Source organism: Epinephelus lanceolatus, chromosome 19 (assembly GCF_041903045.1).
Source record: "Epinephelus lanceolatus isolate andai-2023 chromosome 19, ASM4190304v1, whole genome shotgun sequence".
Classification (NCBI taxonomy): Eukaryota; Metazoa; Chordata; class Actinopteri; order Perciformes; family Serranidae; genus Epinephelus; species Epinephelus lanceolatus.
Genome location: NC_135752.1, coordinates 41,676,325 through 41,704,236, shown reverse-complemented (window position 1 = coordinate 41,704,236; position 27,912 = coordinate 41,676,325). Strand labels below are relative to the sequence as shown.

General features: G+C 45.0%; 1 protein-coding gene across 2 annotated transcripts; it reads left to right on the top strand.

Moving 5' to 3' along the window:
* fer (fer (fps/fes related) tyrosine kinase) lies at positions 1-27,803 on the top strand. Of its 2 annotated transcripts, none has more exons than XM_078162261.1 (20): positions 1-320; positions 1,070-1,220; positions 7,366-7,497; positions 7,604-7,777; positions 7,871-7,970; positions 8,069-8,252; positions 9,971-10,108; positions 10,222-10,341; positions 14,155-14,277; positions 14,865-15,066; positions 15,226-15,324; positions 17,482-17,685; positions 20,675-20,797; positions 20,900-20,956; positions 21,088-21,206; positions 24,752-24,846; positions 24,931-25,054; positions 25,331-25,485; positions 25,971-26,093; positions 26,242-27,803. In XM_078162261.1, exons 2-20 carry the CDS (start codon positions 1,152-1,154, stop codon positions 26,376-26,378), a joined length of 2,478 nt encoding a protein of 825 aa, XP_078018387.1. In that variant the 5' UTR covers positions 1-320; positions 1,070-1,151; the 3' UTR covers positions 26,379-27,803. The 2 variants fall into 2 exon arrangements, with proteins under 2 accessions (XP_078018387.1, XP_078018386.1); XM_078162260.1 differs by having other exon boundaries at positions 17,479-17,685.
* The last annotated feature ends 109 nt before the right edge of the window (positions 27,804-27,912 follow it).

Genomic DNA, 27,912 nt, shown 5'->3' with positions numbered 1-27,912 from the left:
CTGTTAGCCATTAGCCGTTAGCCCTGCAGCCGGACGACCGGAGGAGTATCCGGGGAACCGGAGGAGAAAAACCCAGAGAAGAGGAGGGAATGAGTCCGGCGGAGGACGGCAGAGGACCGCGGTGACAGGACAGCGAGTGTGCCGCCGAACAGAGACCGTTTCCCGGTGTGTTAGTTCGGCTGGAAGAAGTGGAAAAACAGCGAACCTCCTCCCGACTGTCCCACCGCTGCTCCTCCTCCTCCTCCTCCTCAGTCTGCTGCCTTCATCTTTTCTTTACTCACCGGAGAAACGAGCAGAAAAACACCGACACATTAACGGAGGTTTGTTTTTGTCCGTTTGTTTACTTGTTTGTTTGTTTAGATAAAGTTTATCAGCCGCTGTTAGCCTGTTAGCTTCCTCTCAGCAGCCGTTATCCTGTTAGCCTGTTAGCTTCAGCTCCCATTTCTTTTAAAGAGAAGAAGCTAGCGGCTAGCGTTAGCCTAGCTTCAGTTTTACTCCAGTGGGTTTGGACCCAAAGTGAACCGGACTGCCAGTATTTGGACGCGGTTCCGGGACTCAGACGGGTTGTGGGAGATGTTGGGTGTCCCTCAGGGTCAGGGGATGTTTCTGGCGTGTCTGTGAAGAAGTTTAAAAAGTGTTAGTAAGTTGTGACAGAGGTCAGAAGGAGGATGTCTGAGTGGAACTGTACAGGAATCTGAGAGGTATTTTTAATCAGGATCATGAATCATTCACCTTCTCTCTGGGCAGACTTATATTTATTATATCTATACCTATGTTTATTATTGAAACAGATGAGTTTGGAAAGTTTGGGAGTCAGTCAACAAGTTGGAGAATTGTCAGGAATTAACCCTTTATAACACCAAAGTCACACAGTAACACAGACACACTAACTGATGGAGGCAGCAGCAGACCAGCAGCTCCGTGGTCACTGATGTTAAATCACTGGTTTTCTCAGTGGGCTCTGAAGACAAGATAGAGCAGCTTTATTTTCCTAAAGTCCAGATTATTATGAGCTGCTTCATGTATTAATATGTGTGTTACTCTAATAATCTCTGTTCTGTCTCCACAGACAACCATGAAATCATTCCCTGCTCGCCCTCGCCGTTAGACAGAGAGAGAGTGTGTGCGTGTGTTTGTGTGTGTGATCCAGGATGGGGTTCGGTCGGGATCTGAGGAATTCCCATGAGGGATTATTGAAGCTGCAGGACTGGGAGTTAAAGGTACAGTACAGGGACAGATCTGCACTGTGAGCCACTTTCTGTGTCCTCTGAGAGAATAAACTCACATCGCTCTGAGTCCGTCTCTGTAGATGGAGACAGCGTTTCTACACAGCCAATCACATCTCGCATGAAGCAGTGGTTTAGCCGTTGTGTCATAGGCAGAGCAGACAGCAGCTTCACAACTAAAGACTGAAAAACCTGAAAGAACTTCATTTTGCAAAGCTAATGTCAGTTAGCAGGCTAGTAAGGTCGTTAGCTGCTCAGCTGCAGAACATGTAGATTTCACTTTGGTCTGGACAGACGCTCTCAAGTTCTCTGTGATATAACGCAGATGCTCTCTAGTTCTGTACGATGTAACGCAGACGCTCTCTAGTTCTGTACAATGTAACGCAGACGCTCTCTAGTTCAGTACGATGTAACGCAGACGCTCTGAAGTTCTCTGTGATATAACGCAGATGCTCTCTAGTTCTGTACGATGTAACGCAGACGCTCTCTAGTTCTGTACAATGTAACGCAGACGCTCTGTAGTTCTGTACGATGTAATGCAGACGCTCTCTAGTTCAGTACGATGTAACGCAGACGCTCTGAAGTTCTCTGTGATATAACGCAGATGCTCTCTAGTTCTGTACGATGTAACACAGACGCTAGTTCTCTATGATGTAATGCAGACACTCTGTAGTTCTGACGATGTAACGCAGACGCCCTGTAGTTCTTTACGATGTAACACAGACGCTCTTTAGTTCTGTATGACGTAACGCAGACGCTCTGTAGTTCAGTACGATGTAACGTAGACGCTCTTTGGTTCTATACAATGCAACGCAGACGCTCTCTAGTTCTGTACGATGTAACGCAGACACTCTTTGGTTCTGTACGATGTAATGCAGACACTCTGTAGTTCTCTACGATGTAAAGTAGATGCTCTTTGGTTCTGTACGATGTAACGCAGCTGCTCTCTAGTTCTATATAATGTACCGCAGACGCTGTCTAGTTCTGTATGATGTAACGCAGACGTTCTCTAGTTTTGTATGATGTAACGCAGACGCTCTCTAGTTCTGTATGATGTAACACAGACGCTCTTTGGTTCTGTACGATGTAACGCAGACGCCCTGTAGTTCTGTACGATGTAATGCAGACACTCTTTGGTTCTGTACGATGTAATGCAGACGCCCTGTAGTTCTGTACGATGTAATGCAGACACTCTGTAGTTCTGTACGATGTAACACAGACATTCTCTAGTTCTCTACAATGTAACGCAGATGCTCTTTGGTGCTGTACAATGTAATGCGGACACCCTGTAGTTCTGTACAATGTAATGCAGACACTCTCTAGTTCTGTATGATGTAACACAGACGCTCTTTGGTTCTGTATGATGTAACACAGACGCCCAGTAGTTCTGACGATGGAACACAGACGCCCTTTAGTTCTGTATGACGTAACGCAGACGCTCTGTAGTTCAGTACGATGTAACGTAGACGCTCTTTGGTTCTATACAATGCAACGCAGACGCTCTCTAGTTCTGTACGATGTAACGCAGGCGCTCTTTGGTTCTGTACGGTGTAACGCAGATGTTCTCTGGTTCTCTGCGATGTAATGCAGACGCTCTGTAGTTCTGTAACATGTAATGCAAATGCTCTCTAGTTCTGTATGATGTAATGCAGATGCTCTCTAGTTCTCTATGATGTAACGCTGACGCTCCCTAGTTCTATATGATCATGTAAAGCAGACGCTCTCTAGTTCTATACGGTGTAACGCAGACGCTCTCTAGTTCTATACGGTGTAACGCAGACGCTCTCTAGTTCTATACGGTGTAATGCAGACGCTCTCTAGTTCTATACGGTGTAATGCAGACGCTCTCTAGTTCTATACGATGTAACGCAGACGCTCTCTAGTTCTGTACGATGTAATGCAGATGCTCTCTAGTTCTATACGATGTAACGCAGACGCTCTCTAGTTCTGTACGATGTAATGCAGATGCTCTCTAGTTCTATACGATGTAACGCAGACGCTCTCTAGTTCTGTACGATGTAATGCAGATGCTCTCTAGTTCTGTACGATGTAATGCAGACGCTTTCTAGTTCTGTACGATGTAATGCAGACGCTTTCTAGTTCTGTACGATGTAATGCAGACACTCTCTAGTTCTGTACGATGTAACGCAGACGCTCTCTAGTTCTGTATGATGTAATGCAGATGCTCTCTAGTTCTGTACGATGTAATGCAGACGCTTTCTAGTTCTGTACGATGTAATGCAGACACTCTCTAGTTCTGTACGATGTAACGCAGACGCTCTCTAGTTCTGTATGATGTAACACAGACGCTCTCTCGTTCTGTACGATGTAATGCTGATGCTCTCTAGTTCTGTACGATGTAATGCAGACGCCCAGTAGTTCTGACGATGTAACGCAGACACTCTTTGGTTCTGTATGATGTAATGCAGATGCTCTTTGGTTCTGTACGATGTAATGCAGACACCCTGTAGTTCTGTACGATGTAACGCAGACACTCTCTAGTTCTGTACGATGTAATGCAGACGCTCTCTACTTCTGTATGATGTAACGCAGATGCTCTTTGGTTCTGTACGATGTAATGCAGACGCCCTGTAGTTCTGTACGATGTAATGCAGCTGCTCTCTAGTTCTATATAATGTAACGCAGACGCTGTCTAGTTCTGTATGATGTAACGCAGACGTTCTCTAGTGCTGTATGATGTAACGCAGACGCTCGCTACTTCTGTATGATGTAACACAGATGCTCTTTGGTTCTGTACGATGTAACGCAGACGCCCAGTAGTTCTGACGATGGAACGCAGACACTCTTTGGTTCTGTACGATGTAATGCAGACGCCCTGTAGTTCTGTACGATGTAATGCAGACACTCTGTAGTTCTGTACGATGTAACACAGACATTCTCTAGTTCTCTACGATGTAACGCAGATGCTCTTTGGTGCTGTACGATGTAATGCGGACACCCTGTAGTTCTGTACAATGTAACGCAGACACTCGTTAGTTCTGTACGATGTAACACAGACGCTCTTTGGTTCTGTACGACATAACGCAGACGCTCTGTAGTTCTATATGATGTAACGCAGACGCTCTCTAGTTCTGTATGATGTAACGCAGATGATCTTTGGTCCTGTACGATGTAATGCAGACGCCCTGTAGTTCTGTATGATGTAACACAGACGCTCTCTAGTTCTGTACGATGTAATGCTGACGCTCTCGAGTTCTGTACGATGTAATGCAGACGCTCTCTAGTTCTATAGGATGTAACACAGACACTCGTTGGTTCTGTATGATGTAATGCAGATGCTCTTTGGTTCTGTACGATGTAATGCAGACACCCTGTAGTTCTGACGATGTAACGCAGACGCTCTCTAGTTCTATATGATGTAACGCAGACGCTCTCTAGTTCTATATGATGTAACGCAGACACTCTTTGGTTCTGTATGATGTAATGCAGATGCTCTTTGGTTCTGTATGATGTAACGCAGACGCTCTCTAGTTCTTTATGATGTAAAGCAGACGCTCTCTAGTTCTGTATGATGTAACACAGACGCTCTCTAGTTCTATATGATGTAAAGCAGACGCTCTCTAGTTCTGTATGATGTAACGCAGACGCTCTCTAGTTCTATATGATGTAACGCAGACGCTCTCTAGTTCTATATGATGTAACGCAGACGCTCTCTAGTTCTGTATAATGTAATGCAGACGACCTGTAGTTCTGCCGATGTAACGCAGACGCTCTCTAGTTCTGTATGATGTAATGCAGATGCTCTTTGGTTCTGTACGATGTAACGCAGACGCCCTGTAGTTCTGACGATGTAACACAGACATTCTCTAGTTCTGTACGATGTAACGCAGATGCTCTTTGGTTCTGTACAACGTAACGCCGACACTCCTTGGTTCTGTACAATGTAACGCAGACACTCTTTGGTTCTGTACAATGTAACACAGACGCTCTTTGGTTCTGTATGACGTAACGCAGATGCTCTGTAGTTCTGTACAATGTAATGCAAATGCTCTCTAGTTCTGTATGATGTAATGCAGATGCTCTCTAGTTCTCTATGATGTAACGCAGAAGCTCTCTAGTTCTCTATGATCATGTGATGCAGACGCTTTCTCGTTCTATACAATGTAACACAGACGCTCTCTAGTTCTGTACGATGTAATGCAGACGCTCTCTAGTTCTGTGCGATGTAATGCAGACACTCTCTAGCTCTGTACGATGTAATGCAGACGCTCTCTAGTTCTGTGCGATGTAATGCAGACGCTCTCTAGTTCTGTACGATGTAATGCAGACGCTCTCTAGTTCTATAGGATGTAACGCAGACGCTCTCTAGTTCTATACGATGTAATGCAGACGCTCTCTAGTTCTGTACGATGTAACGCAGACGCGCTCTAGTTCTGTATGATGTAACGCAGACGCTCTCTAGTTCTGTACGATGTAATGCAGACGCTCTCTAGTTCTGTACGATGTAATGCAGACGCTCTCTAGTTCTATAGGATGTAACGCAGACGCTCTCTAGTTCTATATGATGTAATGCAGACGCTCTCTAGTTCTGTACGATGTAATGCAGACGCGCTCTAGTTCTGTATGATGTAACGCAGACACTCTCTAGTTCTGTACGATGTAATGCAGACGCTCTCTAGTTCTGTATGATGGAATGCAGACGCTCTCTAGTTCTATAGGATGTAACGCAGACGCTCTCTAGTTCTATACGATGTAACGCAGATGCTCTCTAGTTCTATACGATGTAACGCAGATGCTCTCTATTTCTATACGATGTAACGCAGATGCTCTCTAGTTCTATACGATGTAACGCAGATGCTCTCTAGTTCTCTACAATGTAACGCAGACGCTCTCTAGTTCTGTATGATGTAACGCAGATGTTCTCTAGTTCTATGTGATGTAATGCAGACGATTTCTAGTTCTGTACGATGTAATGCAGACGCTCTCTAGTTCTGTACGATGTAATGCAGACGCTCTCTAGTTCTGTACGATGGAATGCAGACGCTCTCTAGTTCTGTACGATGTAACGCAGACGCTCTCTAGTTCTGTACGATGTAATGCAGACGCTCTCTAGTTCTATGTGATGTAACGCAGACGCTCTCTAGTTCTGTACGATGTAATGCAGACGCTCTCTAGTTCTGTACGATGGAATGCAGACGCTCTCTAGTTCTGTACGATGTAACGCAGACGCTCTCTAGTTCTGTACGATGGAATGCAGACGCTCTCTAGTTCTATGTGATGTAACGCAGACGCTTTCTAGTTCTGTACGATGTAATGCAGACACTTTCTAGTTCTGTACGATGGAATGCAGACGCTCTCTAGTTCTATGTGATGTAACGCAGACGCTTTCTAGTTCTGTACGATGTAATGCAGACGCTCTCTAGTTCTGTACGATGGAATGCAGACACTCTCTAGTTCTATGTGATGTAACGCAGACGCTCTCTAGTTCTGTACGATGTAATGCAGACGCTCTCTAGTTCTGTACGATGTAACGCAGACGCTCTCTAGTTCTGTACGATGTAACGCAGACGCTCTCTCGTTCTATACGATGTAATGCAGACGCTCTCTAGTTCTGTACGATGTAATGCAGACGCTCTCTAGTTCTATATGATGTAATGCAGACGCTTTCTAGTTCTGTACGATGTAATGCAGACGCTCTCTAGTTCTGTACGATGGAATGCAGACGCTCTCTAGTTCTATGTGATGTAACGCAGACGCTCTCTAGTTCTGTACGATGTAATGCAGACGCTCTCTAGTTCTGTACGATGGAATGCAGACGCTCTCTAGTTCTGTACGATGGAATGCAGACGCTCTCTAGTTGTATACGATGGAATGCAGACGCTCTCTAGTTCTGTACGATGGAATGCAGACGTTCTCTAGTTCTGTACGATGGAATGCAGACGCTCTCTAGTTTTGTACATTGTAATGCAGACGCTCTCTAGTTCTGTACGATGTAACGCAGACGCTTTCTCGTTCTATATGATGTAACACAGACGCTTTCTAGTTCTATACGATGTAACGCAGACGCTCTCTATTTAGTGTAGCGTCACAGTAAGGTACCATCTGTGAATAGTTGTATTGCTGTCCTTCATGTCCTCCATGTGACACTGTGTGAACATGTCTCTGTGTCGCCCTCTAGCTGCTGGAGACGGTGAAGCGTTTCATGACTCTACGAGTGAAGAGCGATAAAGAATACGCTGCTCTGCTGCTCAGCATGACTCAGCAAACTGAGAAACAGGAAGCTGCTGATTACGTCAGCACTGTGAGCAAGGTGAAATTACTCTGTCCCACTGTCTGTCTCTGTCCCACTGTCTGTACTGGTCTCAGTGTCCGTCCTGGTCTCAGTGTCTCACCCAGTGTCTCTGTGTCTCCGTCAGTCGTGGTCTCAGGTGGTCCGTCAGACGGAGGCATTGGGTCGCATCATGAGGAGTCACGCTGATGATCTGAACTCGGGTCCTCTGCACCGCCTGGCCACACTGATCAGAGACAAGCAGCAGGTGAAGAAGAGCTACCAGAGTCTTCATCAGCAGCTGGAGAGCCACAACTACAAGGTGTGTGCGTGTGCGTGTGGAGACAGTGGACGAGCTGAAGTGTCAGGTATTGTTCTGCAGCTGGACAGTGTCCCTTTGTTTTGTTGTTGCCAGGTAACCAGGAGTGACCTGGACAAGCTGAAGGCGACGTATCGTCAGCTGAGCCGTGACGCCAACAACGCCAAAGAGAAGTACCGAGAGGCACTGGCTAAAGGTTTATGAAATGTTTCATCATGCGATCAGGACACGTGACATGTTGCTGCTGATGTTTCTTTATGATCCGTTCCTCAAATGTTTCCCGTCCAATCACAGGCCGGGAGGCGGAGCGTGCCCGGGAGCGATACGACAAAGCCACGGCTAAGCTCCACAACCTTCACAACCAGTATGTGTTGGCAGTGTGCGGTGCTCGCACACAGCAGGACGAACACCGCCGCCATGCCGCACCTGCACTGCTCGATGCTCTGCAGAGGATGCAGGAGGACATGACGCTCGCACTGTGAGTCACATGACCACCAAAACACTGCCACACCACAGAGCAAAGTATACTGTAGATATATCTGTGTTACTGCAGTAAGAGTATCCTGGAGGAGTGCTGTAGATATATCTGTGTTACTGCAGTAAGAGTATCCTGGAGGAGTGCTGTAGATATATCTGTGTGTTACTGCAGTAAGAGTATCCTGGAGGAGTGCTGTAGATATATCTGTGTGTTACTGCAGTAAGAGTATCCTGGAGGAGTGCTGTAGATATATCTATGTTTCTGCAGTAAGAGTATCCTGGAGGAGTACTGTAGATATATCTGTGTGTTACTGCAGTAAGAGTATCCTGGAGGAGTGCTGTAGATATATCTGTGTTACTGCAGTAAGAGTATCCTGGAGGAGTGCTGTAGATATATCTATGTTTCTGCAGTAAGAGTATCCTGGAGGAGTACTGTAGATATATCTGTGTGTTACTGCAGTAAGAGTATCCTGGAGGAGTGCTGTAGATATATCTGTGTGTTACTGCAGTAAGAGTATCCTGGAGGAGTGCTGTAGATATATCTGTGTGTTACTGCAGTAAGAGTATCCTGGAGGAGTGCTGTAGATATATCTGTGTTTTACTGCAGTAAGAGTATCCTGGAGGAGTGCTGTAGATATATCTGTGTGTTACTGCAGTAAGAGTATCCTGGAGGAGTGCTGTAGATATATCTGTGTGTTACTGCAGTAAGAGTATCCTGGAGGAGTGCTGTAGATATATCTGTGCTACTGCAGTAAGAGTATCCTGGAAGAGTACTGTAGATATATCTGTGTTTCTGCAGTAAGAGTATCCTGGAGGAGTGCTGTAGATATATCTGTGTTACTGCAGTAAGAGTATCCTGGAGGAGTACTGTGAGATATATCTGTGTGTTACTGCAGTAAGAGTATCCTGGAGGAGTACTGTGAGATATATCTGTGTTTCTGCAGTAAGAGTATCCTGGAGGAGTGCTGTAGATATATCTGTGTGTTACTGCAGTAAGAGTATCCTGGAGGAGTACTGTGAGATATATCTGTGTTTCTGCAGTAAGAGTATCCTGGAGGAGTGCTGTAGATATATCTGTGTGTTACTGCAGTAAGAGTATCCTGGAGGAGTGCTGTAGATATATCTGTGTTTTACTGCAGTAAGAGTATCCTGGAGGAGTACTGTAGATATATCTGTGTTTTACTGCAGTAAGAGTATCCTGGAGGAGTACTGTAGATATATCTGTGTGTTACTGCAGTAAGAGTATCCTGGAGGAGTGCTGTAGATATATCTGTGTTACTGCAGTAAGAGTATCCTGGAGGAGTGCTGTAGATATATCTGTGTGTTACTGCAGTAAGAGTATCCTGGAGGAGTGCTGTAGATATATCTGTGTTACTGCAGTAAGAGTATCCTGGAGGAGTGCTGTAGATATATCTGTGTTTTACTGCAGTAAGAGTATCCTGGAGGAGTGCTGTAGATATATCTGTGTGTTACTGCAGTAAGAGTATCCTGGAGGAGTGCTGTAGATATATCTGTGTTACTGCAGTAAGAGTATCCTGGAGGAGTGCTGTAGATATATCTGTGTTTTACTGCAGTAAGAGTATCCTGGAGGAGTGCTGTAGATATATCTGTGTGTTACTGCAGTAAGAGTATCCTGGAGGAGTGCTGTAGATATATCTGTGTGTTACTGCAGTAAGAGTATCCTGGAGGAGTGCTGTAGATATATCTGTGTTACTGCAGTAAGAGTATCCTGGAGGAGTACTGTGAGATCAGCAGTCTTCTGACGGAGGAGATTGTGAAGGTTCATCAGGAGATTTCGGCGGCGGTGGAACAGATCGACCCGTTGGCAGAGTACCAACACTTCATCGACGCCTACAGGTCAGAAAATCACATCACATCAAACCAATCACATAGTGGTTACCGTGGTAATAGTTTGTCCCGCTCATAGTTACTGTAGTAACAGCGTGTGTGTGTGTCTCCCCCCCCCCCAGGTCTCCAGAGACTCCAGAGGCGAGCGTGGAGTTCGATGCGTCTCTGTTGGATGAAACGGACAACCTGCCAGCCAATGAGATCCTGTGGAACACGCTGACGGCAGACAGCCTGCAGGCCATGTGAGCTCCTTCAGAATAAAAGAGTCACCACTGTTTCCTGTTGTCTACCAAATTAAAAGTCTCCACTACCTGTTTTCACAAAGCTTCGTCGTACAGAGTTTCAGACCACATCCTGTTACTCACTGTCCTCACTGTCCTGATGTCCTCACTGTGTCATATCCTCACTGTCTCATGTCCTCACTGTGTCATGTCCTCACTGTCCTCACTGTGTCATATCCTCACTGTCTCATGTCCTCACTGTCCTCACTGTGTCATATCCTCACTGTCTCATGTCCTCACTGTCCTCACTGTGTCATATCCTCACTGTCTCATGTCCTCACTGTCCTCACTGTGTCATATCCTCACTGTCTCATGTCCTCACTATCTTATGTCCTCACTGTCCTCACTGTCTCATGTCCTCACTATCTTATGTCCTCACTGTCCTCACTGTCTTATGTCCTCACTGTCCTCACTGTCTCATGTGCTCACTGTCTCATGTTAAGGATGCAAATAGCGCGCCGAAAAGCGCAACTCGCTTTTATCGTGGCCACTTGGGTGAGGGCGAATATCCGCGCGGATTATTCTCGCGGAAAAATATGAAAGTTGATTTCATTCGTTCTTATGGAAGTTTGCACATCGGGGCGAAACTTTCGTGCGGTGAAAAAAGACTTTGAGCACCCGCAGAATTCGCCGGCAGAACTACACAGCTGGGCCAATGAAATTGTCTGTTTATAGTCGCACAGACCCGGGAGAGCCCGAAATCCAGTCAGGCAGGACAGTATGAGAGAAAGATTGATAAACCTTGTTTCACAGCACCCCGTCCTTTTTGATAACAGATGGGATGATTTTATGAACAATTAATTAAAGGACAACGTCTGGCAGTCCATTGTCCAGCTTGGTGGCTGCGGTGAGAGTGGAAAGTGCTAAAGAAAGTTGATGTTGACGCTTGTTAAACGTTAGCTTGCTAGCTCGCTGCTGCTGCTGCTGCTGCTACTCTCGTCCATGTTCACCCACACCCGTTCACGCAGCACGGACTTGGAAGACAACAACACGAAATTCCGCACCGTGTCCGTACCACGCCTGTGTGTATGGTTTGAGCGCGGAAAAGCGCTGCGCGAATATTCCGCAAGTCCGTCCCGCTTTTCCGCATCGTGGTAGTGAGAATGAACCACACTCGTATGAGTGAAATGCACTGAGCAAAACAAATCTACAACTGAAAAAAAACAACTGTCAGCAGCATCTGCGAGGGCACATCATGTGCTGATCATGTGTATCATTTAAACGCTATGATTGGCCATTGGTAAGGCATCCACGGCTTCAATAGAGCCGCGCGATGACGCAGCTGAAACAATTTGATGACTGAAATGACTGATGTCGAGATCATCTGAGGTAAAAACATTGTTTAACACAAAAAAGTTTTTCTTGTTAAATACATTACCATGCTGTTCAAAGTTAAAGAAAGATCCACCAACTACCAATATATTTTATCTTTTGGAAAGTGCAATGAATTATCATGATACAGGAAACGTTGCAGGATCAATGTCAATGTAAATGTCGCCCCCTTGTGGCACTTCAGTTTTCCAATTTTCCCCTGCCAATATTGGAGGCAGGCCTGTAGGCCTATTTGCTAATTGAAATATTGGGCCGGTATGACCTCACTAGGCAGACTGGGGATGTTTTTTTTTCAGTATTGAGGAAGAGGACATTGTACATTTGAGGACACAATTTACAACTTAACCTCTGTCTCTTATTGAGTAGGCCCCTTAGATGTCTTAGAATAGAAGTTTCTCTTGTCAGCACTGCTTCCTTACTATCTGTAGGTCTGATGCTGAAACTGACTATAAATGCACCCTTTAAAGCTGATATTTCAAAAAATTTCTTCACGAGAGAGCATGCCCCCGGACCGCCCATTTGCTGTTTGCATCCCTGTCATGTCCTCACTGTCTCATGTCCTTATGTCCTCACTGTCCTCATGTCCTCACTGTCTCATGTCCTTATGTCCTCACTGTCCTTATGTCCTCACTGTCTCATGTCCTTATGTCCTCACTGTCCTCATGTCCTCACTGTCTCATGTCCTTATGTCCTCACTGTCCTCATGTCCTGATGTCCTCACTGTCTCATGTCCTCACTGTCTTATGTCCTCACTGTCTCATGTCCTCACTGTCCTCATGTCCTGATGTCCTCACTGTCTCATGTCCTTATGTCCTCACTGTCCTTATGTCCTCACTGTCTCATGTCCTCACTGTCTTATGTCCTCACTGTCCTCACTGTCTCATGTCCTCACTGTCCTCACTGTCTCATGTCCTCACTGTCTCATGTCATAATGTCCTCACTGTCCTTATGTCCTCACTGTCCTCATGTCCTGATGTCCTCACTGTCCTCATGTCCTCACTGTCTCATGTCCTTATGTCCTCACTGTCCTCATGTCCTGATGTCCTCACTGTCTCATGTCCTTATGTCCTCACTGTCCTCATGTCCTGATGTCCTCACTGTCCTGATGTCCTCACTGTCCTCATGTCCACACTGTCCTCATTATAGTTATTAACATCACATTTTAGTTGTTAATAACGTCACGTTATATTTGTTAATAATGTCACATTATAGTTGTTATTAACATCACATTATAGTTGCTATTAACGTCACATTACAGTTGTTATTAACGTCACATTATAGTTGCTATTAACGTCACATTACAGTTGTTATTATCGTCACGTTATATTTGTTATTAACGTCACATTACAGTTGCTATTAACGTCACATTACAGTTGTTATTAACGTCACGTTATATTTGTTAATAATGTCATGTTATAGTTGCTATTAACATCACATTACAGTTGTTATTAACGTCACGTTATAGTTGTTAATAATGAGACATTGCAGTTGTTATTAACGTCACGTTATAGTTGTTAATAATGTCACATTATAGTTGTTATTAACGTCACATTACAGTTGTTATTAACGTCACGTTATATTTGTTATTAACGTCACATTACAGTTGTTATTAACGTCACGTTATATTTGTTAATAATGTCATGTTATAGTTGCTATTAACATCACATTACAGTTGTTATTAACGTCACGTTATAGTTGTTAATAATGAGACATTGCAGTTGTTATTAACGTCACGTTATAGTTGTTAATAATGTCACATTATAGTTGTTATTAACGTCACATTACAGTTGTTATTAACGCCACGTTATAGTTGTTAATAATGTCACATTATAGTTGTTATTAACGTCACATTACAGTTGTTATTAACGTCACATTATAGTTGTTAATAATGTCACATTATAGTTGTTATTAACGTCACATTACAGTTGTTATTAACGTAACACTACAATTGTTACAGTTGTTAATAACGTCACGTTATAGTCATTCTACCAGTGCACCCCACTTTGAAGTCAATACAACATATAAACACTTTAACTATCTGCCTTTCAACGTGCTACCTCAACTACTAATGTACAGTTTTAGCCCACTAACTATCCCACTATTGGCAATGGTACTACTGTACTTTCAACGAAGCAATCGTACTGTCAAACTCACAAACACTCTGTCTGAATACATTGCTCTTCTTAATGGCTTCAGTTGACTATTTAATCTGCGATTTCCTATGACCTGTATCCCAAACACACACCATGTGAAACTGTATGTGGGCACCTGTGCACTCAGTGTGTATGGACTAGTTTACAGTATTTTAGTAAAAACAGTAAAAGTTAAAGATGGTAAAACTTTGTGAAACTTGTGGGAAGGATTTTAAACTTCAATAAAAATTTGTCCTCTCTGTTGCCGTACGATCCTCACAGATTTTCTCATCGTCTGTTGTTTGTCCAGGTTGTCGTCGGCAACGGAGGAGCTGTCCCTGACTCAGCAGAATCTACGGACGAAGGAGGCGCTGGCCGACGACCTCGACACCAAAATCCAGACGAGTCAGCAGAGCGCTGAGAGGAAGAGCGAGTGAGTCAGCTGACGACCAATCAGATCAAAGACCAACCTCCCTGTCCTGTCTGTCTCTGTCTCTGTGTCTGTGTGTCTGTGTGTCTGTCTCTGTGTCTTTGTGTCTGTGTGTCTGTCTCTGTGTCTGTGTCTGTCTCTGTCTTTCTCTGTCTGTCTCTGTCTCTGTGTCTGTCTGTCCCTCTCTGTCTCTGTCTCTGTGTGTCTGTCTGTCCCTCTCTGTCTCCGTCTCTGTGTGTCTGTCTGTCCCTCTCTGTCTCTGTCTCTGTGTGTCTGTCTGTCCCTCTCTGTCTCTGTCTCTGTGTGTCTGTCTGTCCCTCTCTGTCTCTGTCTTTGTGTGTCTGTCTGTCCCTCTCTGTCTCTGTCTCTTTGTGTCTGTCTGTCTCTGTCTGTCTCTGTCTGTTGTTTTTTTGGGGGGGTGGGGTAAATATGTAATGAGTGGTGTATATATATGGTTAGGGTTTCTATGTTTGTTTATTGTAAATCAGGAGTTGGACCAATAAATGGTTGGTTAAAAGGTCTCTGTCTCTCACTGTCTCTGTCTGTGTCTGGATGTCTCTGTCCTGATTGTTGGTGTCTTTCGTCCTCAGCTGTGTCCTGCTGCTCAGTCAGAAACTGTCTCTCCTGGAGCTTCATCACGCCGTCCAATCACTCCGCGGCTCCGAGGCCCGCCTCGCCTCCCAGAAGGCCCTGCTGGATGCCAAGATGGCTGCCGCCGCCGCCTCCCCGCCCCCACCGCCGCCTCCCCCTGCACTGCCTTATGAGGACGACGCCCGCTCGGTGGGATCCACGGTAAATATGCAGTTACTGATTGATGGATGATCTGAGGTGACGTCTGTACAAAAGTACAGCGTTTAGCTGATAGGAAGTGCTGCCCTTTCAAAATAATGTCACCATTCAAAACTGTGTCCAGTGTGTCACTTCCTGTTTGATGTGTCTGTGTCGGACCAGGACAAATCCAAGGAGAGAAGTTCTCGCTTCGACACACTGCGTCACTCTCTGGCTGGAATGATCCGCTCCCCCAAAACCATGCTGGGCTCCTCCACCTCGGTCTGTCTCACCTGTCTGTCTGTCCCACCTGTCTGTCTGTCCCACGTGTCTGTCTGTCTGTCTGTCTCACCTGTCTGTCTGTCCCACCTGTCTGTCTGTCTGTCTCACCTGTCTGTCTCACCTGTCTGTCTACCTCATGTCTCTGTCTCACCTGTCTGTCTGTCTGTCTCACCTGTCTGTCTGTCTGTCCCACCTGTCTGTCTCTGTCTGTCTGTCTGTCTGTCTGTCTCTGTCTGTCTGTCTGTCCCACCTGTCTGTCCCATCTGTCTGTCTATCTCACCTCTCTGTCTCACCTGTCTGTCTGTCTTGTCTGTCTGTCCCACCTGTCTGTCTGTCTGTCTCACCTGTCGTCTGTCTGTCCCACCTGTCTGTCTGTCTCACCTGTCTGTCTACCTCACGTCTCTGTCTCACTTGTCTGTCTGTCCCACCTGTCTGTCTGTCTGTCTCACCTGTCTGTCTGTCCCATCTGTCTGTCTGTCTGTCTGTCCCACCTGTCTGTCTACCTCATGTCTCTGTCTCACCTGTCTGTCTGTCTGCCTCACCTGTCTGTCTCTGTCTGTCTGTCTGTTTGTCTGTCTGTCTGTCTCTGTCTGTCCCACCTGTCTGTCTGTCTGTCTCGTCTGTCTGTCTGTCCCACCTGTCTGTCTATCTCACCTCTCTGTCTCACCTGTCTGTCTGTCTTGTCTGTCTGTCCCACCTGTCTGTCTGTCTGTCTGTCTGTCTGTCTCACCTGTCTGTCTGTCTGTCCCACCTGTCTGTCTGTCTCACCTGTCTGTCTGTCCCGTCTGTCTGTCTGCCTGTCTGTCTGTCCCGTCTGTCTGTCTGCCTGTCTGTCTGTCTCACCTGTCTGTCCCACCAGTCTGTCTGCCTCACCTGTCTGCCTCACCTGTCTGTCTGTCCCGTCTGTCTGTCTGTCTGTCCCGTCTGTCTGTCTGTCCCACCTGTCTGTCCCACCAGTCTGTCTGTCTGTCTGTCTGTCCCACCTGTCTGTCTGTCCCGTCTGTCTGTCTGCCTGTCTGTCTGTCTCACCTGTCTGTCCCACCAGTCTGTCTGTCCCACCTGTCTGCCTCACCTGTCTGTCTGTCTGTCTGCCTCACCTGTATGTCTGTCCCACCTGTCTGTCTGTCCCACCTGTCTGCCTCACCTGTTTTTCCCGTCTGTCTGTCTGTCTGTCCCACCTGTCTGTCTATCCCGTCTGTCTGTCTGCCTGTCTGTCTGTCCCACCTGTCTGCCTCACCTGTCTGTCTGTTCTACCTGTCTGCCTCTCCTGTATGTCTGTCCCACCTGTCTGTCTGTCCCGTCTGTCTGTCTGCCTGTCTGTCTGTCCCACCTGTCTGCTTCACCTGTTTGTCTGACTCACCTGTCTGTCTGTCTGCCTGTCTGTCTGTCCCACCTGTCTGTCTGTCCCAGTTGTCTGTCTGCCTGTCTGTCTGTCCCACATGTCTGTCTGTCCCACCTGTCTGCCTCACCTGTCTGTCTGTCCTACCTGTCTGCCTCTCCTGTATGTCTGTCCCACCTGTCTGTCTGTCCCACCTGTCTGTCCCACCTGTGTGTCTGTCCCACCTGTCTGCCTCACCTGTTTGTCTGCCTCACCTGTCTGTCTGTCCCACCTGTCTGTCTGTTTGTCTGTCCCACCTGTCTGTCTGTCTGTCCCGTCTGTCTGTCTGCCTGTCTGTCTGTCTCACCTGTCTGTCCCACCAGTCTGTCTGCCTCACCTGTCTGTCCCACCAGTCTGTCTGCCTCACCTGTCTGCCTCACCTGTCTGTCTGTCTGTCTGCCTCACCTGTCTGTCTGTCTGTCTGTCCCACCAGTCTATCTGTCCCACTTGTCTGTCTGTCCCACCTGTCTGCCTCACCTGTCTGTCCCACCTGTCTGCTTCACCTGTCTGTCTGTCTCACCTGTCTGTCTGTCTCACCTGTCTGTCCCACCTGTCTGTCTGTCTCGTCTGTCTGTCTGTCTCACCTGTCTGTCTCTGTCTGTCTCACCTGTCTGTCTGTCCCACCTGTCTGTCTGTCTGACCTGTCTGTCTGTCTGTCTCACCTGTCTGTCTGTCTATCTCACCTGTCTGTCTGTCTGTCTGACCTGTCTGTCTGTCTCACCTGTCTGTCTGTCCCACCTGTCTGTCTGTCTCACCTGTCTGTCTCCTCCCTGCAGCAGTTCTTTGATGTCATCCCGACATCAGAGCGCCCTCTGGCGGAGCAGGAGTGGTATCACGGCGCCATCCCCCGCACAGAGGCTCAGGAGTTACTACGGCAACAGGGAGACTTCCTGGTCAGGGAGAGCCACGGCAAACCAGGCGAATACGTCCTGTCAGTGTTTTCTGACGAGCAGAGACGACACTTCATCATCCAGTACGCTGACGTACGTATCCAAACAAACCTGTTGTTTATCTCATAAACAGTCACCTGTTGTTTATGTGGTAAACAGTCACCTGTTGTTTATCTCGTAATCACAACACCTGAGGGGTATTCCAGAAAGCAGGATTAGTGAAAACTCTGAGTATGTTGAGCATGAAATGAGGGAAACTCTGGGTTTTCAGAAAGAGAGGTAAATCAAACTCTGAGTCAATCACCATGGCAACTGAGTCTGTGAACCTAACCTGCTCGCTGGTTAGGTTTTCCTCTGTCTCCTCCCTCTTACACGCTGTTTCATTTCCTCATTCATTCAGTCCGTGTCAAAGCTTGTATGGAAGCGCATTCATTAGCGGAGATTTACCGTCTGTCACAGTCTAAATTCTGCTGGATATTAGTTTGTTACTCAGGACTGTCTTAAGTTGCTGAATTTATGCACATCAATCATTTCTTTGGACATCAGTTTTTGTCTTTACATTCAAATATTACACAGCGAGAATTCACCCTCAGCTCAGAATCAAACCTCTGTCCTTTTTATATTTATTATTTTTATAACACTGTGCACAAGGATCAGACTGTCAGTCTGTTAGAGCAGCTCCCAAATGTTTATTGCACATAATGTGTAGGTCTAATTATTTAAATGTTAAAAATGGGTATGAAGCTTTAGACACGTAGTATCAATGACTAATGATCTCTGTCACTGATGTCACTGGTCGCACTGATGGAACATAATTCCTATAGCCTAATATTGGGGATTATATGTTCATATTTCTGAGTGAGCAATGGTGCAGCATTTCACTGTCTTTAAATTTACTACATTTGTAGCTGAAATAAAGTCACTGAATGCTGTTGAGTCAAGATACAAATAGATGTGCAACATTTTAAAATCTACTGTATTTTAACCTCAACGTCTTTAAGTGCAAATCACCAAACATATTATTACTGGGTCAGACTGTGAGTTTACAGTCATGTCTTTATGTCTTTGATCTATAGCCTAGCCTATATGTTTTAAATCTTCCTCCTGTGTTTTTCCCCATCAGATTAAATCTGAACAAATATATTATTATATATTATTAATATAATGTAATGTATCTACAGCCTGATACACAGTCAGATTCCACCACTTTATCTTCATTAAGGAAATGTAAGTCTGATAAATGATGAGTAAACTTTTTTATTAACTTTATGGTTAACTTATTGACACTTTCCTCGCTCTGACTCAGGCTCTTCTTTTAAAGATAAACGTGCACCGTCTGCTACACATGCATTAATATCTCTACATCCACTGGATTAAAATGGAGCCGCTGTCTTTTATTTATCTGTTGCCATGGTGAATCGTGGAGTCGGAGCTCCATTGATGATGGCTTTTTATTGTCGGCTTAACTCAGAGTGAACATACTCAGAGCTGACTGAACTAACTCAGATCAGCTGTTCTGGAACCGGTAACTCAGAGTTTCCCATCTCAGGGTAAATCAACTCAGAGTTCAGGGATAGACTCAGAGTTTGTTGAACCTCCTACCTGGAATACCCCTCTGGGCCCTATGTCAGAAAGCAGGATCAGTGAAAACTCTGAGTTTGTTCAGCCTGAGATGAAACTCTGAGTTTTCTGTTTCACAAAGCCAGCTCAGTGTAACCCTGAGTCAGTTACTATGGCAACATACTATGTGAAGCTAACCTGCTGAGTCACAGGTTTGCTTCATGTCAGCCTGAGGCTGAGCGTGTAGCAGGAAGTAGAAACATGGCGTGTCCTTTAGTGAATGAAGTGGTGGAGGTTGAGGCCCAGTGTATTCAGAGGCTGTTGTGTAAGGAGAAGGTGATTAGAGCCTGTTTGGATGTCTCCCTGGAGGAGTGTCTATATGAAAGATACTGTTTGACCTCACACTCTATCATTTATCTAACAATCTGTTCCACCCACATATATCACATATTACACATCCTGGATTTACATTATCATCACAGCACATTTTATGCATTGTCCTTTGATTCTTTTCTTTATAACATCAGAGACACTGAACACATCAGAGAGACAGCGGTTTGTCGGCCCGTAAGAAAAGTGTCTCTGGCTCTGAAAAGACTTTGGACCCTTGTTGTGGTTTTCCCTGGACATAAATCACAATCCATTATTAAAGTAATTACCACGGAGCATCGGTGGCTCAGTGGATGGAGCGGACGCCCCGTGATCAGACGCAGCGACCGCGGGTTCAAACCCAGCCTGCTGTCCTGTGCTACATGTCGTTCCCTCTCTCCCCATAACATTATGCTGTCCTGACATTAAAGGCAACAAAAGCCCAAAAAATAATGTTTAATAAAAGAACTGCAGGTTTGTCAGTGTTGATGAGAAATGAATCTACGTGGACACATGATGCAGTGATTCATGAATACTTTTCATATATTCAAAGACTCCGCGGTGTAACTGGCTCATTGATGGGACTCAACATCCCATAATAGCTCCATGTGAGAATAAAGGAGATTACATGAAGTCATTTCACAGCAGTTAAATGAACCTCAGCCTAATATTGACAGAATGAAGTCAGTAGAAACAAAACTTTTACCAGTCTGTTTGATATCTGTGTGTTTGATGTTGAGTTTGTGCCCAGTGTGTTTGGGCTCCATCACATTACAGCTGAATAAATTATATTCAAATATATGAACACTGTTAAGATAGAAACATGTTTCTGTGTGTTAGACACATGACCTCATCACATGACAGCACATCATGAATCATCTTATCTGCACTCTACTGATGATGTCTGTTGGTACTCAGTGTGAACGCGCCTCTCTCAGGCTGGTTGAACTGATGCTGATCAGCTGTTCTGTTTCTCAGCTCAGGCTCAGTCAGCTCAGAGATCAGGCTCAGGCTCAGAGTTTGTTGAGCCTGCTTTCTGAAATAGGGCCCTGTTGTTTATGACATAAAGATGAACTTTTATACTAAAGGACACACTGTAAAAGATGAAGCCATTGAAACACTGTAAAAGATGATGCGTCTGTGTCTCTTGCAGAGTCAGTACCGTTTTGAGGGGACGGGATTCGCCACCATCCCTCAGCTCATCGAGCATCATTTCTCCACCAAACAGGTCATCACCAAGAAGTCTGGAGTCGTGTTGCTCAACCCAGTCGTCAAGGCAACCAGCATTTCTAAGTCTCAGTGTATATGCATGTTACTGTGACTGCTGACATACACATACACACACATCAACATGTGACAGGTCTCTGTCTGTCTGTAGGATAAGAAATGGATCCTGAACCATGAGGATGTGGTGCTGGGAGACCTGCTGGGAAAGGTGACCTCACTTCCTGTTTCCACACCATAGTTCTGTAGCGTTTTTATTTCTTTGGTTGATAACGTTTGGCTCTCATCATGTTTCTCTCTGCCTCCATGTCCCATCATGCCCTGCTCTCTGCGGGCTGTCAGGGTAACTTTGGTGAGGTATTTAAAGGGACGCTGCAGCGAGACAAAACGCCGGTTGCCGTCAAAACATGCAAAGAAGATTTACCTCCAGAGCTGAAGATCAGGTTCCTCTCTGAGGCCAGGTCAGCCTCTATCAATACACCAATACATCCATCAATACATTCATCAATACACCAATACATCCATCAATACATCCATCAATACACCAATACATCCATCAGTACATCAATACATCCATCAATACATCCATCAATACACCAATACATCAATCAATACATCCATCAGTACACCAGTACATCCATCAATACATCCATCAATACACCAATACATCCATCAATACACCAATACATCCATCAATACACCAGTACATCCATCAATACACCAGTACATCTGTCAATACATCCATCAATACACCAGTACATCCATCAATGCATCCATCAATACACCAATACATCCATCAATACACCAGTACATCCATCAATACATCCATCAATACACCAATACATCCATCAATACACCAGTACATCCATCAATACACCAGTACATCTATCAATACATCCATCAATACACCAATACATCCATCAATACACCAGTACATCCATCAATACATCCATCAATACACCAGTACATCCATCAATACATCCATCAATACACCAGTACATCCATCAATACATCCATCAATACACCAATACATCCATCAATACATCCATCAATACACCAGTACATCCATCAATACATCCATCAATACACCAATACATCCATCAATACATCCATCAATACATCCATCAATACACCAATACATCCATCAATAAATCCATCAATACACCAATACATCCATCAATACACCAGTACATCCATCAATACATCCATCAATACACCAATACATCCATCAATACATCCATCAATACACCAGTACATCCATCAATACATCCATCAATACACCAGTACATCCATCAATACACCAATACATCCATCAATACATCCATCAATACACCAATACATCCATCAATACATCCATCAATACATCCATCAATACACCAATACATCCATCAATACATCCATCAATACACCAATACATCCATCAATACATCCATCAATACACCAATACATCCATCAATACACCAATACATCCATCAATACACCAATACATCCATCAATACACCAATACATCCATCAATACACCAATACATCCATCAGTACATCAATACATCCATCAATACATCCATCAATACACCAATACATCCATCAATACATCCATCAATACATCCATCAATACACCAATACTGTTACTGGTGTCTGATGCTGCCTGTCTGTGATTGGCTGGTGTCTGATGATGCCTGTCTGTGATTGGCTGGTGTCTGATGATGCCTGTCTGTGATTGGCTGGTGTCTGCTGCTGTCTGAGATTGGCTGGTGTCTGATGATGCCTGTCTGTGATTGGCTGGTGTCTGATGCCGCCTGTCTGTGATTGGCTGGTGTCTGATGCTGCCTGTCTGTGATTGGCTGGTGTCTGATGATGCCTGTCTGTGATTGGCTGGTGTCTGATGATGCCTGTCTGTGATTGGCTGGTGTCTGATGCCGCCTGTCTGTGATTGGCTGGTGTCTGATGATGCCTGTCTGTGATTGGCTGGTGTCTGATGCCGCCTGTCTGTGATTGGCTGGTGTCTGATGATGCCTGTCTGTGATTGGCTGGTGTCTGATGATGCCTGTCTGTGATTGGCTGGTGTCTGATGCCGCCTGTCTGTGATTGGCTGGTGTCTGATGCTGCCTGTCTGTGATTGGCTGGTGTCTGATGATGCCTGTCTGTGATTGGCTGGTGTCTGATGCTGCCTGTCTGTGATTGGCTGGTGTCTGATGATGCCTGTCTGTGATTGGCTGGTGTCTGATGCCGCCTGTCTGTGATTGGCTGGTGTCTGATGATGCCTGTCTGTGATTGGCTGGTGTCTGATGCCGTCTGTGATTGGCTGGTGTCTGATGCCGCCTGTCTGTGATTGGCTGGTGTCTGATGTAGGGATAGACCGATATGGATTTTTTAGGGCCGATGCCGATACCAATTTTTTTCCATCACCCTTAGCCGATGACCGATTATGGACTGCCGATTTTCTTGAGCCGATATTTGGGGCCGATACTGCTTTTGCTCCCTCAATTTACATAAAAAAAAAAATGACACAATGATAACAAATATTACAGGTCTCAAGTTTAAAATAAGAAACATTTATTGAACAGTAAAAAATACTAAAACAAGATGGAAAGTTGAGGTAGAACAGGTAGAATATTATTATTATTATTATACATTCAAATAAAAAAAAGAGTTCAGTGCTCTTAAATCTTCCAGTAATGTCTTTATAAAATAAACAGATATTTAAGCTGAAGCATAAATAAAACAACAACTACTGTACACAGTAGGATTCAACAGCTTTGTTCAACTTAACCACATATTTTCAAATGAAAAAAGTGCCAGGGGAAAAATAAATCCGCAAACCCACGCGCGTATCGGCCGATGCCGATACAAGTAAAAAAACTCAAATATCGGCCCGATATATCGGCCGGCTGATGTATCGGTCTATCCTTAGTCTGATGCTGCCTGTCTGTGATTGGCTGGTGTCTGATGCCGCCTGTCTGTGATTGGCTGGTGTCTGATGCCGCCTGTCTGTGATTGGCTGGTGTCTGATGCTGCCTGTGATTGGCTGGTGTCTGATGCCGCCTGTCTGTGATTGGCTGGTGTCTGATGTAGGGATAGACCGATATGGATTTTTTAGGGCCGATGCCGATACCAATTTTTTTCCATCACCCTTAGCCGATGACCGATTATGGACTGCCGATTTTCTTGAGCCGATATTTGGGGCCGATACTGCTTTTGCTCCCTCAATTTACATAAAAAAAAAAATGACACAATGATAACAAATATTACAGGTCTCAAGTTTAAAATAAGAAACATTTATTGAACAGTAAAAAATACTAAAACAAGATGGAAAGTTGAGGTAGAACAGGTAGAATATTATTATTATTATTATACATTCAAATAAAAAAAAGAGTTCAGTGCTCTTAAATCTTCCAGTAATGTCTTTATAAAATAAACAGATATTTAAGCTGAAGCATAAATAAAACAACAACTACTGTACACAGTAGGATTCAACAGCTTTGTTCAACTTAACCACATATTTTCAAATGAAAAAAGTGCCAGGGGAAAAATAAATCCGCAAACCCACGCGCGTATCGGCCGATGCCGATACAAGTAAAAAAACTCAAATATCGGCCCGATATATCGGCCGGCTGATGTATCGGTCTATCCTTAGTCTGATGCTGCCTGTCTGTGATTGGCTGGTGTCTGATGCCGCCTGTCTGTGATTGGCTGGTGTCTGATGCCGCCTGTCTGTGATTGGCTGGTGTCTGATGCTGCCTGTCTGTGATTGGCTGGTGTCTGATGCCGCCTGTCTGAGATTGGCTGGTGTCCGATGCTGCCTGTCTGTGATTAGCTGGTGTCTGATGATGCCAGTCTGCGATTGGCTGGTGTCTGATGCCGCCTGTCTGTGATTGGCTGGTGTCTGATGCCGCCTGTCTGAGATTGGCTGGTGTCTGATGATGCCAGTCTGTGATTGGCTGGTGTCTGATGCTGCCTGTCTGTGATTGGCTGGTGTCTGATGACGCCTGTCTGTGATTGGCTGTAGGATCCTGAAGCAGTACGATCACCCAAACATCGTGAAGCTGATTGGTGTTTGTACCCAGCGCCAGCCGATCTACATCGTCATGGAGCTGGTTCCTGGTAGGTGGAGCTTTGTCCCTGCTGAGGTTGTTTCTGATTGGTCACTGTAGCAGCTGTAGGTTTGACTCTCGCTGCATCTGTCAGGTGGAGACTTCCTGTCCTTCCTGAGGAAGAAGAAGGACGAGTTGAAGACAAAGCAGCTGGTCCGGTTCTCAGTGGACGCCGCCGCCGGCATGGCGTACCTGGAGAGTAAGAACTGTATCCACAGGTGAGTCTCAGAGAAACAGCATTAAACTCATGGCGTCATCATTTCATTAAATTATGATGTTGTCCATGTGACGTGGACGCTGACATCCACAGTGTCCATCCACTAAGAATAGAGAGAGTCCGTCCTTCTTTATTAACATCCCAGAGAACGTCCTCATCAGACCTGACTGATCCAAACACACTGTGTCTCTATGTCTCTGTCTGTCTCTGTCCTCTGTCTGTCCCGTCTGTCTCTGTCCTCTGTCTGTCCCGTCTGTCTCTGTCCGTCCCCTGTCAGGGACCTGGCAGCGCGGAACTGTCTGGTTGGAGAGGGCAGCGTGTTGAAGATCAGTGACTTTGGGATGAGTCGTCAGGAGGATGATGGGATTTATTCTTCATCTGGACTCAAACAGATTCCCATCAAATGGACGGCGCCAGAGGCTCTCAACTACGGTATGTCACTGCTGACACGTCCTGTCAGTCCTCTGTCATGTGTCACCGATGTGTCGCTGATGTGTCAGCAGTGTGTCACTGATGTTAGTGGTGTGTTACTGATGTGACAGCAGTGTGTCACTGATGTGTCACTGATGTTAGTGGTGTGTCACTGATGTGACAGCAGTGTGTCACTGATGTGTCACTGATGTTAGTGGTGTGTCAGTGATATGTCAGCAGTGTGTCACTGATGTGACAGCAGTGTGTCACTGATGTGTCACTGATGTTAGTGGTGTGTCAGTGATATGTCAGCAGTGTGTCACTGATGTGTCACTGATGTTAGTGGTGTGTCAGTGATATGTCAGCAGTGTGTCGCTCATGTGTCACCCATGTGTCACTGATGTTAGTGGTGTGTCAGTGATATGTCAGCAGTGTGTCACTGATGTGACAGCAGTGTGTCACCCATGTGTCACTGATGTGTTGTGCTCTCTGATTGGCTGTCGCAGGCCGTTACAGCTCTGACAGTGACGTGTGGAGTTATGGGATTCTGTTGTGGGAGACGTTCAGTCTGGGGGTGTGTCCTTATCCTGGGATGACCAATCAGCAGGCCCGAGAGCAGGTGGAGAAAGGTAACCAGCTGCTCTTCATCATCATCGAAAGTAGAGACTTATGTTTAATGAATGCTCACCCTCTTCGTCACTCATTGGTCGTTAAGTCATTCTGTGTGTTACTATGGAAACACTGACTCTTCCCCCTCCCTCCTCTCCTGGTTGCTAGGTTACAGGATGGCATGTCCTCAGCGTTGCCCTGATGATGTGTACAAAGTGATGCAGCGCTGCTGGCAGTACAACCCTGAGGACCGCCCCAAGTTCTCAGAGTTGCAGAGAGACCTTGCTGCCATCAAGAAAAAGTGATGACATCGTCACATGACCTCATCGCCATCAAGAAGTGATGACATCAGTCACATGACCTCATCGCCATCAAGAAGTGATGACATCAGTCACATGACCTCACCGCCATCAAGAAGTGATGACAGCATCATCACATGACCTCGTCGCCATCAAGAAGTGATGACATCATAACATGACCTTGCCGCCTTCAAGAAATGATGACATCATCACATGACCTATTCACCATCAAGAAGTGATGACATCATAACATGACCGTGCCGCCTTCAAGAAGTGATGACACTAGATACAGAGAAAGAAAGTTTCTGTACAGCAGAGCACCACCAGCACACTTTTAGTTTGGGGTGGGCGTGGTCAATGTGTGGGCGTGGCCAGCAGGTGGAGGCAATGAACCTTTAGAAACACTACAAACAGAAAAGACACTTAGAATTTAGCTGCTAATGTTTGAGACGACTAAACATTACTGACATCAGCATACGTGTAGCTAATCATGTTAGTATCTGTAAACACGTTAACGTCTCACGTGGTTATTCTGTCGTCAAACAGGAAGTGCAGTCTGGTGTTACGGAGCTAACAGCTTTGCATGAGTTTAGCCAGAGATGTTAGCATGTTAAAACATACTAATATGTTGAAACTTGAATCAGAAGTTATTAACGCTAATGCTCGTTTACAACAAAACTTTAAACAATCAAAAATCAAATGTTTGCTTTTTTTGTGAAAAACCTTCAGTTTCCTGTGTTTTATTTCAAAATAAGCTAAAATTATCCAGCGAGGTCATCAGGTGATGTCAGACACTAAACCACGCCCCCAGAATACCACCTTTCACTACTGTAACCACGGCAACAGCGTGAACACTAAAAGCTTCTGAGGACCAATCAGCTGTCGCCACTAAACATTGTGACTTTTATAAATCTTTTATTCTGAAAATCCACCTTTCAGTGAACACACAGGCCACGCCCACTCCAACATGTGTTTCCTCCGACCAACCCATGATTCAAATTCTTTATTTAAAACATTTTATTTTTTAACTGATATTTTTATTATTTTAAACCAAAGTTAAAAAAAAAAATTAAAAAAGCAGCTCCAAAACACTTTTAAAAAAAACAAAAAACATCGTCAGCACTTCCTTTTTTTTCTCCAGGTTGTCATGGCAACTGAAATAATGACGGACCACCTTGTTATAAGAAAAGAAGATAAAGTTTAATATAAATATGTATAAACTACAAATAAGAAGACACGTATCACTTCCTGGACTGCGTCAGGGCGGAGCCTAACTGTTAGTGATGTCGAGCGCCGCCTACTGTTTGTGTAAATAAATTCTGTTTGTTTCTGACAGTTTTCAACACTAATCATTTGTTTGTTTTTTACATTTGTTTATCAAAATACTATCTTAGCATTTATTATGAAAATAAAACAAATCATATGAACATGCCTGACGAGTGATGTCATTCCTAACCTGTCTCCTCATTGGTCCAACAAATCCCACGGAGAGCAGCGTCATCTCCGTCACTCCTCTTAAGTTTAAACTTTATTCAAACAC

Bases quoted from the DNA above. Each gene is read 5' to 3' on its own strand.
- fer (XM_078162260.1), top strand. From the start codon at position 1,152: ATGGGGTTCGGTCGGGATCTGAGGAATTCCCATGAGGGATTATTGAAG. The intron at 7,971-8,068 runs GTTTATGAAATG...GTCCAATCACAG, and splicing joins CCGAGAGGCACTGGCTAAAG to GCCGGGAGGCGGAGCGTGCC. The intron at 20,957-21,087 runs GTGACCTCACTT...GCGGGCTGTCAG, and splicing joins TGGGAGACCTGCTGGGAAAG to GGTAACTTTGGTGAGGTATT.